This window comes from Medicago sativa, chromosome 3 (assembly GCF_051527215.1).
Source record: "Medicago sativa cultivar Bolivia chromosome 3, Bolivia_mono, whole genome shotgun sequence".
In the NCBI taxonomy this organism is placed as follows: domain Eukaryota; kingdom Viridiplantae; phylum Streptophyta; class Magnoliopsida; order Fabales; family Fabaceae; genus Medicago; species Medicago sativa.
This window is the reverse complement of record NC_140751.1, coordinates 74,941,628-74,960,096: the sequence shown is the minus strand read 5'-3', so window position 1 is coordinate 74,960,096 and position 18,469 is coordinate 74,941,628. Positions and strand designations below refer to the sequence as shown.

Here is an 18,469-nt window from a genome sequence, read left to right as displayed (position 1 = left end):
CTTGTATCCCAATTGTGGTATCTCCTCTTCTCTCTTCTCTTAACCCTTGCATCAATAACCAATACTATATGTTGGATAGTCAAACTCTGTAGATAAAACTTTAAGTTCAAACAAATCATTCTGTCAGAATTACTAATAAGAAATAAATCTATCTGAAAACATGACATCTCACTCTTGTATATAATAAGACTCCTTTTTGTTTTCAGAAAGTAAGATTAAAAGACAACAAAAAATATAGGATGGATTTACCCTATGCATTTATCTCCGCGAAGCTATACCCTCATTCACGTCTTCAAAACTTATCAAACACTCCTTACATGCCCATTTAGATCCCCTCCTAGAAAAATATTTTCTTCTTGTGGTATGTCTTGAATTAAGTCTTTCAAATCCTTCCAAAATTTTACATAGGATATTCTTCCAACCCTACCTAAGGTTCCTAAACACTAATAATAATAAAGTTGTCTTATATCCTTTCAAAAAATATTTAAAGATGTCTTATTCAACTACAAATTTGTGGGATACAATCCAATCTCCTATCCTCTTTACATCTACAATATCCTTTTTCCATTATTTATCCACAATAATGCCTACACCATTTCTTGATCCAACTTTTCCAGTGTACCAATGCTTAAATCTTGAACTATATAATTTTTTCACCTTTTTAGCCACCCCTTTAGTTTCTTCTTGGCACATAAAATTAATCTTCCTCCTAGTCACAACGTCAACTATTTTCATATATTTTCAAGTAAGGGTGCCTTTATTCCATGTTCTAAAACAGGTTCTGCTCTCGTGAACTAACTTCTTTACTCACATTCGTTCACAAAGATGTATCCACGCTTGCTCATTTAACATTGTAATTGAGTTATACAACGTGTTTCTTCTATGAACTGACCTAGTGTTCACACTGTTAATACGCGGTCCATGTCATAGAGATTCAAAGTGTTTTTTTTCTTTTTTTGAAGAAGAGATTCAAAGTGTTTAAATTATTATATTCAAGTGTTCAAATTTTAAACATTAGAATCTAGTCCAAGTCTTGAAGTTTTTATAATATAGAATGTCATTTAATTATATATATTTTTAAGATTTTTTAAAAAAAAATTATGTGTAATTATTTATTGATCCAACCTAACGAAACTTCATTGCATCGGGTAATAGATTACGATGAAAACTGATCCATCCTGTGAACACCTGTAGGCGTGGATGCAACAACATGTATAAAAACACCAAGTATATATAATCACAAATGGTTTGACCAATTTTCTAAACTTGCAATTCTACAGTTATCTTGTAGATATCTTTCACATGTAAGTTTATTTTTAGGAAAAATTTGGTGTGATTATAGTCACACCAAACCATATGGTGCATCCGCCCATGGACACACACACATAAGAATGATATAAAATATCATAATTTTTTTTTTTAAAATCAACAAATAATATATTAATGTAATACATTTGTAAATGTTTGGTCTGGTGGTAAAAAGATAGATCTTGGACATTTGTAAAAGTTAGATGGGTATATTTTAATTTCTAAATGGATAGCACGGTCATGAGAAAAAATGGACATTAATAAAACAGAATAAAACAGTTCGACATAAATGGATAGTCCATTTTAATTCAACATAAAACTCATTTTGCTCTTGCTTATAAAAAAAAATCAACATAAAACGGTTCAATAACTTCTTTTTGACAAAAAAACGGTTCAATAACTTCTTTTTGACAAAAAAACGGTTCAATAACATTTTTTTGTTGAAGGATAGTATTTTATATTGTTTTATTTTAATGATATTATTTTACTCATTTCTATGAAGATTATTACCATCAGCTGAAACAAAATGGTATGGGAAAAAAAACCAATCTTGATAATTTTGATATTAGATGGAACAGTTTTCAATTTTAAAGTCAAATATTAGTAAAAAAACTAAAATTGAAAATCATTAAAAAATCTAAAATTCAACAAAAAAATTGAACAAATCTCCAAAACTTAAAAATCAAAACTGCAAGCCAATTTTATTGATTCATTAAAACAATTTCTAAAGATTTAGAAAGTTTGTCTCTATTCATGTCCCACACACAAAGTCATAGGCGAAAGATTTGAACCATGATGTTCCATGTCTCTTAAAAAGAAGATCTATAATTGTATTTTGGTAATCATTAATTTCGTTGAATAACAAATTACATAGAAGCAAATAACAAATTTCTATAATATACAATAAGATCTTATCAATATTATAATATTAAGAAAAAACTCATAATGAACATATGACAATTCTTACAACTTTTTTTCGTAGATGCACATCAAAGTTGAAAGTACAACATAATCATTAATCTATAGAAAAACTACTATTTGGAATGTGAAATATCTATCATTTACAAAACAGATTATATCTCTAAAACTAATTAGATGAATAGTTGTAGAAAAGAATAATCGTTGCTTAAAAAACTAATAAAATATATCCACTCTAATCAAGGTGTTTAATCCAATTTCTTCAAAGTTCACACCATCTGTTGATTCTTTCATCACATTCAATGTTTGAGATCCACTTCTGCAACAACTAAATAGAAAGTGAATAAAGATCAAGAATAATTGACAAAGAAAAACAGAGAGAAGTTTGTTTAATTGTTGTACCTATGAAAAAATATTAGAAATTGATCAAGTCTTAAGAATTAGATCTAAGAAGAAAAAAAAATGAGAATAAGTAGTAAAAATGAATAAAATAAAAGAATGATCTTGAGAAAATTTTCAAAATTTTAGTATGAATCTCGAAATTGAGTGAGAATGTTGAAACCAAAAAGCACAATGTATAGTAGTGATATGAAAATTGTGAGTTGTAACTTAAAAAAAGTGTAAACACAATATTTATGGCCAAAATGTATGAAGCAATCACAAAAAAAAATTTCATGTATGTAGTAATTGACAATTAAATGGTACATTAATTATCAACAATTTGTACGATTAAATTGTTGACAAAAAAAATTTTGTACGATTAAATTAGAAAGAAAAAAAATACTCATGATTTTTTTTAGGGGAAACAAATACTCATGAGGTACATCTTTATTAAAAAAAAAATACTCATGATGTACATATCTATTTAATTTTTTTATTTAAATGTGTAAAAAATTGTAAATGTGTTCAAAAACCAAATGTATAGTTTTTTTTTCATGAATGTAGAAAATAATTTGACTAATATTAGTTAATTGTGAAAACGACATAGCTCATGTTGTCGAGTAAAATTTAACATCCTTGTTTTAATATCATAAAAAAATGAGACGAAAGGTGTACTGATCTTTTTGGTAGTGGTGTACTGATTTTAATGTAGTAATAACAACGTCATTAATATGTCAAAACAAAATAAAAAATGTCATTAAATCATTTTATTTGTTTTATTCGGCGATAATAATTACGAAGATAATATGTCCTAAAATAAAGTATCCGATTTTTTTTTTCTTCCTAAAATAAATATTCAACAATTCAACAAAATTTATTAAAAAAAAAAATGGTGGATCACGGTCACTATACTTGGCACGGGGATTATTATGATTTAACAACGGTTATTATGGGTGATTTACATTTTATAAATATCATATTATCTCATCCTCCTCAGCTATTATGGGGAATTATGTTGAAAGGTGTTTTTCCGATTTTTTTTTTTTTTTGGTTTAAGGCTTATTTTTTCTGGGAAGGTTTAACGTTTATTTTAGCAAGTCCATTAAATAGAATCAACTGAAATCATATTTTTGATATTCTTTGCCAATCACCCATTTATAATTTTAATTCCAATTAAATACCTTTTGCCAAAATAAAAATTCCAATTAAATACTTCCAATTCCAACTTTTTTTCTGTCTTAAAATAAAGCATCCGATTTTTTTGTTCTTTCCTAAAATAAATATTAAACAATTCAACAAAATTTATTAAAAAAAATGGTGGATCAAAGTCACTATACTTGGCACGGGGATTATTATGATTTAACAACGGTTATTATGGGTGATTACATTTTATAAAAATGTGACTTACATTATATATTTTGTGATAAAAACATGACTTACATTTTATATTTTGCGATAAATTATAAATCTGATAATATTTTTAATAGGTTAAAAATATATGCAATTTATTATGCATATATATTTTTATATTGAAATATCATATTATATAAAACAATCTCGTTAAAATTTTATTCCTTAATATCAACTATAAAATATATGATAATAAAACACTACATTACATGATTATACAAATATAATAATACAATATAATTGGTCTTCCAAAAAAAAAAACACACGGTTCCATATATTAATTAGAAAAATTAATACACAAAGTGACAATAATGCAAATGCTTGAGAATAGAACAACATTAGAGTGCCACATGTCGCTAGTTGAATGAAATTTTAAAACTTTGAAATATGGTGACACATGTCAAAAATAGAAGAGAAGAAAAATGAAATAGGTCCTAAATTTATATTATATAGATAAATACACATAACATAAGGAATTTTTTTTGTGGTTAAATGAAACGAATTTTTTTTTTTTTTTTGAGAAAATGAAACGAAAATTGTTGTTGTGTCAACCATTCAAATAAGTTTTTTAATTTTTTTAATCATAGAAAGTCATTCATATAGTTGACATTGACAAATACCTACTAAATTCACATTAACATATATTGATTTTTTTTTTTTGTTAAATGAAACCGCAAATTTTTATTGTACAAACCATTCAAATCAAATTTTTTACTACAGAAAGTCATCTCCTCTCCTATACATACATTTTAACATATGAACTCAATTTATAAATGCAGGGACTAAAACTTTAGTTTAGGAACAATAAGATTTAGCTTAGGCAAAATAGAGAGAGCGACAATACATTTAAGTCTAATTTGTTTTAACAAAATAATAGTATTGGTTAATGCAAGAGACTAGTCTTATGCATAACATATGCTAAAGATTAGCCAAAATAGTTTGGCTACACACCTGGTGATAATGAAGGTGTGCCACATAACACTTCACATGCATATATTTTATCTTTCCGCTTTAGACATTCCTATATGGCACACTTTCATTGGCCAATGTTATATAACATTGGTATCCCAATGGTACACAAGTGGTGTCCGATTGTTACATACAGAAATACAGTCAGCTCAAAAACATACTTCAAAATATCAAATTCTAAAAGGCCAAATTATATTTGCCTTAGTTACATAAGCTCTTATAAGTTCTCAATATGTTTAGAAGCTTTTGACCAAGCATTTGTTCAAATTAACAGCCTCCACCACAACAGAACAAACCCTGCATTTTATCCTTGATAATAACCTCTGCACAAAAGACTAAACCTAAGTTTTTATCATAAACTTCGAAATCCATAAGCATCAACTTGAACTCTAACTAAAAAAGGGATTACATAAACTTATATAATACACTAATATGATCTTTCAAGCAATTATTTTGATAGCTATAAGAAGTGTAGCAGAGCCAACACCTATAATCAATTTGCATACAAATAACTTTACATAGAGTATGAAGTGATAGTACTACTTTTTTCATGGAAGATTGTCCTTCTCAACTTCTCCTTTAACAAACCTCCGCCAAAACCAATGTTTGCCCCATATAATGTACATTGACTCCAAAGCAATTCCTTTGGTCTCAGGTAAAAAGAAAATAATAAATAGAGTCATCACTGCAACCCAAAATGCATAGAACAAGAAAGCACCAAACTTGAAGTGGCATAGCATTGTCAAGAATGTTTGTGATAACACAAACAAGATTATGAATTGTACACCAACTGCTATACTTTGTCCAGTTGTTCTGATTTTTAAGGGGAAAATTTCACTTGGAATTAGCCAGGTGAGTGGGCCCCAAGACCAACCAAAACCTGCGGCATAGAAACATAGTAAAACCAATACCAATGTTGCATTTCCCTTTGACATGTCCTTTGTACCATGAATACCAGTCGTCAAAGCTAGCAAAGCAGACACTGCAATCTTTCAAAGTGTCAACACAAATTATATAATTATTAGTACCAATACCACAGGTATAACGACTAGACGAAAAAATTAATATAAGGACGGAAATTTAGAGACGGAAAAAGCATTAGTACCGCAATCTTTCTGTCGTTATTTCATTTTTTTAGTAGTTGAGATTGAGAGTATAAAAAACCTAGAACAATAAATAAATATAAATAATATTATACACATATGGTTGCTTAATTTGCTTACCAGACAGACAAGCATTAGAATGCCACCCGTAATGAACAAGAATCTTCGACCAAACCGATCAACAAAAGCAGTTGAGACTAGGATAGAAGCAAGGTTGACGAGTCCAAGAATAACGGCAGAAAGTAAAGCACCGTTGTTTCCTAAACCCACAGATTGAAAGAGATTTGGTGAATAGAAAGCGACGATGTTGATCCCTGTAAACTGTTGAAAAAAGGGGATTGCAAAGGCCATGATTAAGTGAGGTCGATATTGTCTCTCAAATATGGTCATAAATGGCTCTTCTTGCACTGATTTCGAAACTTCTGTCCACTTAATGAGTTCTTCTAACTCTGGCTCAACATCGATGGAGGATCCTCTGATTTTCTGCAATGCTTTCCTGGCTTGGTCTATCTTGCCACGTTCAACCAAGCTGCTGGGTGTGTCGGATATGAGGAAGGCACCAATTGTCATCACGGCTGCAGGCACCACTGCTAGTCCAAGAGAGAGTCGCCAGCCCCATGTGTGCTTGGCAGTCGCGTAATTTATGCAACCTGCAGCAACCACGCCAACTCCTAAGAAGAATTGGAAGCCCGTGCTGAAAGCACCTCGCCATTTTGGTGGAGCAATTTCAGAAAGGTATAGTGGAGTCGCCTTTTCCAATTGCATCATGTAACACAATTAGCAAGCAAATTTATTTTAAACATGGTTTATTAAGTTAAAAGTTAGTAGCAATATTTTAAATAAAGGAATTTGGACCACAACATTATGATTTTTATGTCCCTGCGACCAAGATACAACTATATTTGATCACAATTCTCTGTAAGAACAAGAATCGCGGCAACATTGCTATTTAAAATTGTGGCTAAAAGTTAAATTAAAAAAGGGGGAAATGGTCTCATTGCTTATGTATAATAGAAAATTTTATATTGTTGACGATGTTGAACTACTATTAACAAATGTGTATAATTGTATAAGTTCACTTACTTGACTAGTGAAACCGACCCCAAAACCAAGAAGAATACGACCAAGGATGAGCATAACAATATTTTCAGAACCTCCATTAATAGCAGCACCAGCAAGAAAGATGGCACCACCCAACATTATGGTGTTTTTTCGACCGATAGCTGCAGTGACTTTGCTAGCTACAAGAGTTGACACTAACGCAGCTAGATACAGAGAAGACGTAAACAATGTCAACATTTGACTGTCATACACACAGTACATGTTTACTTCAGTACCAGCAGCCTTTCTTAGAATATCTGGGAAGAATTTATTGAGAAATGGCACCATTGTTGTAACACCTCCTGAATTTGATAACATTTTTCATTAGTAAAATTAAGGGTGAGCTTTATGACTTTGGTTCTTCTCCAAGTAAATTTTGAAGATAAAATGTAAAAATAATGTATAGCATCATGATTAAAATGCAATTATTAGAATTTGTCCAAAACCCATTACATAGTGATTGAGCTTGTGAAATTCTGTTAATTTCTCTAATGATTTTGACATTTTATAGGTATAAGTTTTTTTTTTTAGAATTTTCTACAGAAACAGACACCTTGTTGAGTCCAATTTAATTCTTGAGTTATATGATCAAATCATTCAAATTGAAAACTATTAGTAGTACAAATCATGCGATTCAACTAGTGATCAGGTCAGTGACTTTGGCAAGTCGATATTTGAAAAATTGTTTAAAACATTTTCTTTCATTTTGGGCAAAGATTGATGTAGCAGAATACAAGATGCTTTAAAAAGCAAAAAACATGCTCTAATTGGATACTTTATAATAAAAAAACAAAAAGGAAAAAAACCTGAAATCCCAATGTCATATCCAAAAATGAGTCCACTAGATGCAGCAACAATACAAGTAATGATAACTGAGAGTGTTATCTTTCCGTCGAAGCCATTCGAAGGTGCATCAATGGCAAACCCCCCACCTGCCATTTTCAACCTTGTCCTCTCAGTGTATCTGCTTTCCAATCTTACTACCTAGGAGTATAGATAAAGCTAAGAGGAAAAAAAGTTAGTGATGCTGAAAAATAATAACTACATAATCCAAATTCCAAACACATTTTTTGAAAACAAAACAAAATGTCATTGTCCTCGCTTGATGTTGACATACATGGCAACATGGGGAACAAAATTCTCGAGATTAAATTCACATGTAAATACTTATATTATAAAGGTTCTCTAAAATATTTTAATATTAATCAAAGATCGTTTTCCTGTCCCAGAGCTTAGCTCAGTTGGCAGGGACATTGCATAATTTATGCAGGGGCCGGGGTTCAAACCCCGGACACCCCACTTCTTCACATTTAATTGTGTGAGCTATAGCCACTAGGCTATTAGACCAAAAAAAAAAAAGATCGTGCAGAGGGGCCGGGGTTTAAACCCCGGACCGATATGCTAATAAATTGATATTGTTAAAATGTTAGGCACGAGTAAGCCTTTGCTGTCCAGTCCAATCTGATATTCTTAACGGAATATCACCAATTCATCACCAAAATACTTCAACAAAAACATCAAAGATTGGTGGTTAGAAAAGAAAAAGAATCGTGGCACTTTGTGGTCAATACAACTATATACTTTGAAGCGTTGACTATGCGGTAGGACTTTTCCTTTTTGTGTGCTCACTCTGTCACTCATTTCACGTAATTGGTGTGCATTAATTAGTCAGGCCCATCATCCCCCACACTCCCCAACATTACTTTGAAGCGTTGACTATGCGGTAGGACTTTTCCTTTTTGTGTGCTCACTCTGTCACTCATTTCACGTAATTGGTGTGCATTAATTAGTCAGGCCCATCATCCCCCACACTCCCCAACATTTATGAGAAAAACCAGTTGTACGTGACTTTATTTTTCGTTGTTTTGCAAAACATGAAAGGGAAATGAAAGCTAGCTCCCTCTTGTTTGTTTTAGTGTGTTTGGTTTGGAGTTTGCAACCACAAACGCAGGTCTGCGAGATTTCCAAAGTAAAACTGTCGTGATTTTTATAAGCTAGCATTTGAAGCTTTTGCATTAATGTGGTGAGTTGTGTGGTTTTGTGGAAAATGTGGTTTGTAAAATGCAGAAGCAAATACGTACTTAGTCATATGCATTAAAATATAATTCCAAGAATGTGTGCTATGACAGCGACGAAGAGAGAGAATTAGTCATTAAAAAAGAAAAGGAGAAAATTTGTGAAAGAAAAAAAAAAACAGAGAGAGAAAGTGTGTCACTGTGTTGTGATGACACCGAGTGTGGAGCCGGCAACGATGGCCTCGCCGGAAACATCAACCATAAAGACAATAGAGATGACGACGACAACAACGGCAAGCATAATGGGTAAGCACAAAGGGTGTGATCTTAGTTATGACAGTGGGTACAAAATTCACATAAATAAATTAACTCAACCCTATCTCCTGAATCACTTTTTCGATGATCAAATATAAGATGTAGATTATATTTTGGAAAATTGAAAGTTTTGAACATTGTGTATTTGATTTATTGTATGGAAGGGGGAAGAAGAATCGAAGGGTCTCGGTAATGTTGTTGTATTTTTTCAGCGAAAACAATGGAACTATCACGTCGTCGTTGTCGTATATCTTGTCTTCGTCGTCATTTTGTTGTTTCCGGCGAGACCAAGTTTATCACTGTCGTCGTCATCATCGTCTCTGTCTTAGTTGTTGTTTCAGGCGACGTCAATGTGGTCGTCGTCATCATCGACTACTAAATCTACAGGGGTTAACTATTCTAGCAATTCTTGGTTGGTCCCATGACCAACAAATAGGATATGGTCACATCCAATCAAAGCATGACACATCACAAAAACTATGAGAGAGACAAAGTCAAATAAATACTCATTTGCTGGTATGTATTTTCACTAGTATGGATACCCGTGCCAAGCACAGACTAGAATTCAACCATACTTAAGTGAAAAAATGTTGTATGTATCAAGTGTAAGTTACATTTCAACATTGAATAAAAGAGTGGAGGTTGGACAACATATAAGTTGGAAGACTCATATACTTAATACCTTAAAATTCGGTGAAAATGTAATATCATTCTCACTTGGATGATTGCTCTAGCTCCAATGGATCGATCCACACCACCATGAGTTCCCCCATAAATTCCAACGGCCGTAACAAAACTCGGTTCGACTTTGTAGCGGGAGCGCGAGTGGGAGAGTTGTTATTGTGTCAAATGTACATTGAATTCAAGAGTAGATATTGAGCAACATAATATATCTAATGTCTTAAGATTTAGGGTGAAGATGTGGTGTCAATATCACTTATGTGGTTTCTTTTAGTCTAAAGTGATGATTAAATTAAATGTATGATCCCAGGTAGTAAGAAAATTATGAACTATTTTTTTTTTTTTTAAGTTTTTAGATGTCATGTATTTCTTTCAAATAATTCTTAATTCATTCTTTCAAACATTAATTTTAAATGAAACATGAATTAAATTTGTATGAATAAAAGTTCTCGCCAATTTGAGATTTTGAATGAGTCGCTTATACACATTACTCATTTATCTTTTAATAATAATACTTAATAGGAATGTAATTTCTTCAACAAATAAGTTCCACAAATAACTATATTGTTATATTCCAACAACACTTATTTATTTTAAAATAATTTATTTATTTAGATCTGTATAAAAGTGATGAGAGTCGTTTCATAAACATTATTCTCTATTAGGCCCACCACTGTTTATTATGGTGTTAGCCCTATGGCTTTAAAGCTAAAGGGGTCCTAGTAATCTTAAGTTAAGTCGGGAGGTTAGTAAAGTTTGACCATTAACTGTTCCACCTAGAATCAAACTCATGTTCTCCATAATAATTCGTCGTTGATGGAGCTAATTGACCACAAGAACAAAATTTCTTGTTTTATTTATTTAATTTTTTAATTTAACATCGTGGTGATTTTGTTTGAATCTACAACAATTACTAATCAACATTTATTCATCCTCTAAAAAAATTAACATTTATTTATTCAATATTGGTATTAGCATTTTCTTTCTATTTTCATAATATCTTTTCCATTTATATAAATTAGAGCAATTAGAAAAATATACTCATGAGATATTTTGTATTTTTTCTCTCAAGTACTCCAGCGGTTAAATTCACACAATGAGGGGTATAAGTTTGAACATTGGCACATGCATATCAATATCAATGGAGCTTCCAACCAAGTTGCAATTATAGGACTGTAAAATTTATTTGAGCATTAATATGCATTATGAAATTAGAATTATTTGAAATATTTTTACTAAAAAAGCATTGATTGTAATGTGATTGAACTCAAGTGGTTAGTGAGTTCCAAATTAATCAGGAAACCCGAGTTTGATTTTTCAGTAGAACAATCTTTCGATCAAACTCCGGTATACAAAGAGTCCTTTACAACAAAAATATTTTTTTGTTCACAAAGAATTTTTTTCTCCTATTTTGAGAGGTAAAAAATTAATTACTTCACAAATGTTTATAATTTAAATTTAATTTCAATTGAATACTGGTATTAATCATATTTATGTGGTTAAAGCTCACTGCATGAAATATATTAACAATATAAATATAAATTCCATATTAATAAAAAATGGGAATTCAATCTTGGTTTAATTTCAAAGTAACTTTTTAAAAATTAGCAACAAATTTTCTTAATTTTTTTTTTGTAGCAATTCTCATGGTCCAAGACAAAAAATTGTAAATTATAATTAATGATGATGGTGCTATGAATAAGAAACTTCTATAATAAGCTGAAAAAATTTAATGTATATAGTATAATATTTAAGGCTTTAGTAAAAAAGTTAAGACATTTTTTTACAAAAGTTTAAGGCATTGTTGTATACTTAGAAATATTTTATCACAAATTAATTTTAGCATATGTGGTCATATCAATGAACAAAGTTCATTTGATTAAATGTCATAATATTTTCAAATGAATTAAATTCAAGATGATAAAAACAACAATTGGGACAAAGACTATCACTGAAATGAATAGAAAATACCGTGTTGGCTCTTTTTTTGATTCGATTTATGTCCCTAATTTTTTATCGGGTTAGATTTACGTCCGCTACTTTTTTTTTCTCCATAAATTTTATTTTTATCTTAAAAAAACTTGTTAGTGTAGATCCTTAAAATGTCAATTATTTTCTAATTTTAATTTGCAAAATGTCTTTTTTTTAGGGAATTAGCAAAATGTCTTGAATACTATTTAAAATTAAAGACATAAGATTTTATTGATTATCATAGTTTAAAAGTTATATATTTAATTAAGAAAAAAGATATCCTATAAAACAAATGCTTTTTTAATGTCAAATGTTAGTAATTAGTTGTTAGATTTTTTTTCTTTCCTGAAACAAAATTAATTGTTTTCTTCTAAATCCAATTTTGTACCAAAAACCTATAACATCATGGAAAAACACATTCAAACCAAACCAATAAATACATTGAATTAGACAATTGATATAACATTAAATTCTTGCATGGTTTTGCATCTTTTGTAGAAAAATAAAAGAAAAAAATGTCATGTCAACATGCTATGTTATGGTTGAAAGTTGAGTGGAAAAACATACAATTTACTTGTTATAAGAATTATATTTGTTGGAAAAAAAATTATATTTAGCTTATTGATAAAAAATACGTGTATGATTGAAACCTTTCATGATTTTGTTAAATCTAATTGGTCAAAAATTAAGACAAAGGGTGGATGAATCCATTTGATTGGTTGAGAAATCAAACAATGATAATAATTTGATGGTTGCCATTGAAACATGTTTTTTTTTTTTTGAGGGGGCAAAGTGTCATTGAAAGATATTAATAAGAAATAAAAAATTCATTTAGTTTTGTCATTATAAGACTTTTACAACTTTCCACTTATAAATAAGGTAATTAATAAAAATATTAATGCAGTTTTAAAGCATATGTGATTATTAATTTTAATAATAGAATGAATGATGGATACAAAAATATGACGTTGAATAAAACATAATATTTTTACACTTAAAAAACATAATAATTTAATAATTTTTAATTAGGATATTAATTTTAAAAATAGTATAAACTCATTTAAATATTTAATTAGGATGAAGGAAATAAAATATAAATGATTGTAAGGTTTACTATTTTTTTGAAAATGCACTTAAAATTTTAGGGTAGCACCTTGCTCCCTTTTAGTTAAAGAAAAAAGGAACTTTTTGACTCAAAAAACAAAAATCAAAGGTGCCATAAAATCGATTTCCTATTATGTATTTCTTATCTTTTTCACTCCAAAGTTATCGATTCAATCAATTTTTTGAAAATAGGATGCATTTCTTCTTGTCTATTGACTGGTTTCCATCTCAAGCATAAAGTAGCAAAAAAAAAAAATCAAAAACCAAAATAACATATAAAAGAGCAAGATATTAAAATTAAAATAACAACATAAGAAACATAAGAAAAATTAAACAAAAAAGAATAGATAGATAGAAAAAATTTTGAGTATTGAGGGATTAAAATAAAACAAAAGGGGGATGAAAGTGATTATATTTGAACATGGTAATAGAAATCCTTCGTATATATTCTAATTTATATGTGATGCATTTCTTCTTTTCTCTTGATTGACTTCCATGTCCAAAATAAAGATCCGAACAAAAACAAAGAACATATAAACACCAAAAGAAAAATGGAAAGAGAATATGAATAAGAAACATCAACCTAAGAAATCACATAAAAAGGAACATAACAATAAGAAATGTTAAATAAACAATAAAACAATTAAAAATAAAAAAAATAAAACAAAAAGATAATGAGGTTGAAAGCAGTGATTTTTTATGGGAGGAAGAGGTAGATGAAAATAATAAAAAATCAAATTGTCTATATATAGGGAAAAAATCATATCATGATCAATTTTGATTGGATGGTGAAAAATAAGTGAGTCATGATTCAATTTTGATTGGCTAATAAAAAATGAATGAATCAAGATCCATTTTGATTGGTTGATGGAAAAACATTAAATGAAATGGGGAGTATAAAGATGCCACATGTACTTTTGCTCAAAGATTTAAGCTTTTGTATTATATAAAGATTTCTCTTCAATTAAAAGCTGTACAAGTAATTGAATAGTGATTCATCAAATAGTCCTTCCTCTTAGTGCATGTCTTTACCATTGTCTCATCAACAGCTGCAAACATAAACAATGCAAAACGCCCGCCCACTAGTTAATGCTCTTCAACGCCCACAGGTAAGTTTGTTTTACGCTCTCTTTATCTTCGGTTTGGTCTCTGCTGATTTTCGTTATTTAGTGGGTGATTTATTTAGTAGGTGTTTTGCGTGAATTTAGTGGGTGTTTTGCGTGAATTTAATGAGCATATATACATATTATATTAATTCTGTTCTAATACAATATTAGCATAATATGTATAATAATAAGTATATCCACTTGTTAAATTCACGCAAAACACCCACTAAATTCACGCCAAAAATGGGGGTTCATCAGGGCCGTCCCTGGGGAGGTGCAAACAGCTCTATAGAGCTGGGCCTCCCCAATTTTAGGGGCTCAAAATATTTTTTTTTAATGTACAATGCACTAAAAATATAATATATATACACATAGCATTACAGTACTAACAATAAGGAAAGTGCGCCCCAGCGGTATTTCTTGGTATTGTTATGCAAGGTGCCAACTCTTCAACTCTTCAACTCTTAGTGATGACAGTTTTTTTTTTTCTTTCCATTTTTCATATATTTTTTAATTGTATTTTTTTCAGCATGATAGGATCTCTTTTGGACCTAATTTTTTTCTTGTTTTTTTAGAACATTCGTAATTTTTGGCATATACTTGTCGTATAAAATCGCAAAGTTCTAACAAAAATCAATATAATTATTCTCTAAAAATAAAAACATTATAATTATAGTTTTTTTTCTCTTCTAATTTTTTTTTAGAGGCCTAATTTTACTAAGAGAGTCGGGCTTCCAATTTCACAAGAACGGCGTAGATGTACGATGGATGTGACTTTGAGCTCTTAGCAAGTGATGATAGAAGTTTTTCTTTTTTGGCGATATAATAGAAGAATTTGGAAACAAAATAAAATAAAAATAGAATTGTCTATATCTATACTATATATAAAGAAAATAGCTCCTTTGGGAAGGTTTTTGCGCTGGCTTTTTTGTTATTCCAATTATAACTTTAAACAAATTTTCTTATAATAATGCTATATTGTTGGTGTTTTTAAAAAAGATAGGATTTTTTTATATTTGTTATATTATTGTTGTCATTGAAAAAGAAAAATATTGTTTGTCGAGTTTGTTACTTTTGAAAGTCACAAATATACTAAACTTATAAATTTATATAAAATATCATTTGTAATTTGCATACAAATTTCTATAATATATCGTTGACTACACAAGTTAACACAATAAAAAACAGAAAGAAGGGCACGTGCCCATCTTTTCGGCGGTAATTATAATGAATATTAAAATGGGAACGTATGGGATTTGGGAAATAATAATGGTCATTTACTCTATTATAAAACAGTAGACATTTATCAATGAGAGAATAACATATGTTTCTTTTTTTTTCTTTCTTTAAACATATGTTTCTAATATAAAGATATATTAGGTTAACGAATCAAATAATCTAAATAGATTGTTAAGAAACTATGGCCACATAAAGAGGAATCATAAAGAGGAATAATAAAAGAGTAGACATTTTTTTTTGACAAAAATAAAATGATATTCATTCATTCAAATCGAGAGATTACATCATTCAACACCGCTAAAAACGTAAAGGATGAATCTGCGAACAAACTCACAGCATCCAAGTTAATAGCATATAACGGCATAATGCCTACAAAAATATATGATAAAATTAAAATGACCGGAATATCCATGGACTCCAGATCTGCAACGTTGACGCCCAAATCTTTGATTGAATAATCGATCTTTCAAGATGAATCAAATGAACACCGCAAGAAGACGGAAAATGAAACAGCGCCGCACAAGACGACGAACAACAAACCACCACACTTAGATGATGAAATCACAAAGAAAAAACCTAGATCTATGTGGAAATCACTTATTTAGATTGAAATAGAGAGGAAAAGATGAAGAGGGGGTGATTTCGGGTCAAAAATTGACCCAAAACCACCCCTCAATGAAGAAACTGGAAGAGAAAACCTAGAGAGATAGAGAAAACTAGGGCTCACTTGTTGGAGAGGGAGGAGAAGAGTAATATGTTTGTCACTTTTTTAAAAGAGTAGACATTTATCAATGAGAATAACATATGTTTCTTTTTTTTTTTTCTTTAAACATATGTTTCTAATATAAAGAGATATTAGGTTAACGAATCAAATAATCTAAATAGACTGTTATGAAATTATGGCCACATAAAGAGGAATAAACAGTAGACATTTATCAATAAGAATAACATATGTTTCTTTTCTTTTTTTCTTTAAACATATGTTTCTAATATAAAGAGATATTAGGTTAACGAATCAAATAATCTAAATAGACTGTTATCTATGAAACTATGGAAGATGTGAATGATGTGAATACAAAAATAAATACAAAAGAATGAGGAGGTTGACACAACAATAAAGAGAAATAAATACAAAAATATTAAAGTGTAGTTAATTGTGGAAGATGTGAATAACTCAAATTGTACAAAGAACTAGTATGGACACCCATGCCAAGCACGGGCTAGAATTTCGTTATACTTTGAGAGCGAGAATATTGTGATGTATCAAGTGTATAGTAAAGCCTAACATTGGATAAAAGAGTGAGGTTGACCAACAAATAAGTGAAAAATCTCATATACTTAAGCCTTAAAATTTTGATTGAAGATGTGGTATCATTCTCACCTGTGTGGTTGCCCTTTCTCCAATGTGTCGACTCACACCAGTGTTTGCTCTTCCGACTGTGGTATGCTATCATGGTTCAATATTGTGGGGGAGCAAAAGTCGTCCTTAGCAGTAAATCACAAACACGGAGAGTCTCACAATTAATGGAGAGATTTTAACGTGCAAATGTTAGTTAAAATTCGATATTGAATTCAATAGTAGATGTTGAACAACATATAATTAAGATGGCTTTTATACCTAATGTCTTAGGACTTTGGATGAAGATGTGATATCAATTTCACTTGTGTTGTTGCTTTTAGCCTAATGTGATGATGCAATTCAATGTATGCATGCTCCCATGAAAGTCAAATTGTACAAAGAATGAGGAGGTTGATAGTACTTGACACACAAGAAGGATACGAGAGTATAGCAATGCAATATAGAGAGAACCACATTAGAAAAATTAATGATATGAAGCAAATAGTATTACTTGGCAAAATAATTATGAAATGTTACCAAAATAGCTTGAGAGTCTAATTTAATAAATATAATATATATGTAGTAAAAGTATAGCTCATGGTTTGTGCCAAAAAAAAAAAAAGTATAGCTCATGAAAAGAAAAGGATGAATCATCACATCATAACGTATAACTACAAGCAAATTTTTTGGTGTATATATAAGCAAGTTTTATCACACATACATTTAAAGATAATGTAAGAAAATAACAATTAAAATATTACCATTAATATAAGTAAAAAAAATTAACTTGTAAAAAAAAAATTACTTCTACAAACATGCATAAATCAATATTTCAGATTTTGAATGACATCAAACTAGGAGACTATACAATAAGTTGGGCTTATAACTCCACATTAAATTATCTATTATTGACTTTGGGACTAAAATATACTCCCTTCGTCCCATATTACTTGACCTATTTAGAATATTTGCACTATTCATGTAACATGCTTTGACTCTATTTTTCTACCAATATATAAAAACAAAATATAGCATATAAGATGTTGTTAGATTCGTCTCGATTAATATTTTCAAAATATCAAATTTTCGTAATTTTTTCTACTAGATTATTAAAGAAATTTAAGTTTAAAATTGTGCATTAGCATACGTGACAGAGTCAACTAGGTCAAGTAATATGGGACGGAGCGAGTATGTAATTTGTATCCTTCAAAAAAGAAATATGTAATTTGTTGCTCATGTCAACAATTGAGAGGTGAAAAGGTCTAAATAAGAACTAGAGCAACACAAAGGAAGATAGTAAAAGACTAGAAAATACGTCGAATTGGGATGCATCTACTTTAAATTAAATCTTGCATCCACTTCGAATCAAATTTTTCAAAGGAGAAAATAAGATTTAGAATACGGATTATTAGAATTTTGATATAAAAAATATTGATGTTAATTTGAATAATTTATGATAGAACGAATTGACAAGTGCACCAAATCGTAACAAGTAATAAAGTGATAAGT

General features: G+C 29.8%; 1 protein-coding gene across 1 annotated transcript; it reads right to left on the bottom strand.

The window, feature by feature from the left end:
- Positions 1–5,419: 5,419 nt before the first annotated feature.
- Positions 5,420–8,657, bottom strand: LOC146940159 (sugar transport protein 5-like). Its single transcript, XM_085753796.1, has 4 exons — positions 7,997–8,657; positions 7,173–7,492; positions 6,210–6,839; positions 5,420–5,975 (listed from the first exon to the last, which is right to left on the bottom strand). The coding sequence occupies exons 1-4, from the start codon at positions 8,127–8,129 to the stop codon at positions 5,535–5,537; spliced, it is 1,524 nt and encodes a 507-aa protein (XP_085609922.1). The 5' UTR covers positions 8,130–8,657; the 3' UTR covers positions 5,420–5,534.
- Between the last annotated feature and the right edge of the window lie 9,812 nt (positions 8,658–18,469).

What these genes read in the sequence shown, in the direction of transcription:
- LOC146940159 (XM_085753796.1), bottom strand. Translation starts at nt 8,129, where the DNA reads ATGGCAGGTGGGGGGTTTGCCATTGATGCACCTTCGAATGGCTTCGAC. An exon ending in GGGTCGGTTTCACTAGTCAA is followed by an intron (nt 6,840 to 7,172) that starts GTAAGTGAACTT and finishes CAATTGGAAAAG; the next exon opens with GCGACTCCACTATACCTTTC. An exon ending in TTCTAATGCTTGTCTGTCTG is followed by an intron (nt 5,976 to 6,209) that starts GTAAGCAAATTA and finishes ACACTTTGAAAG; the next exon opens with ATTGCAGTGTCTGCTTTGCT.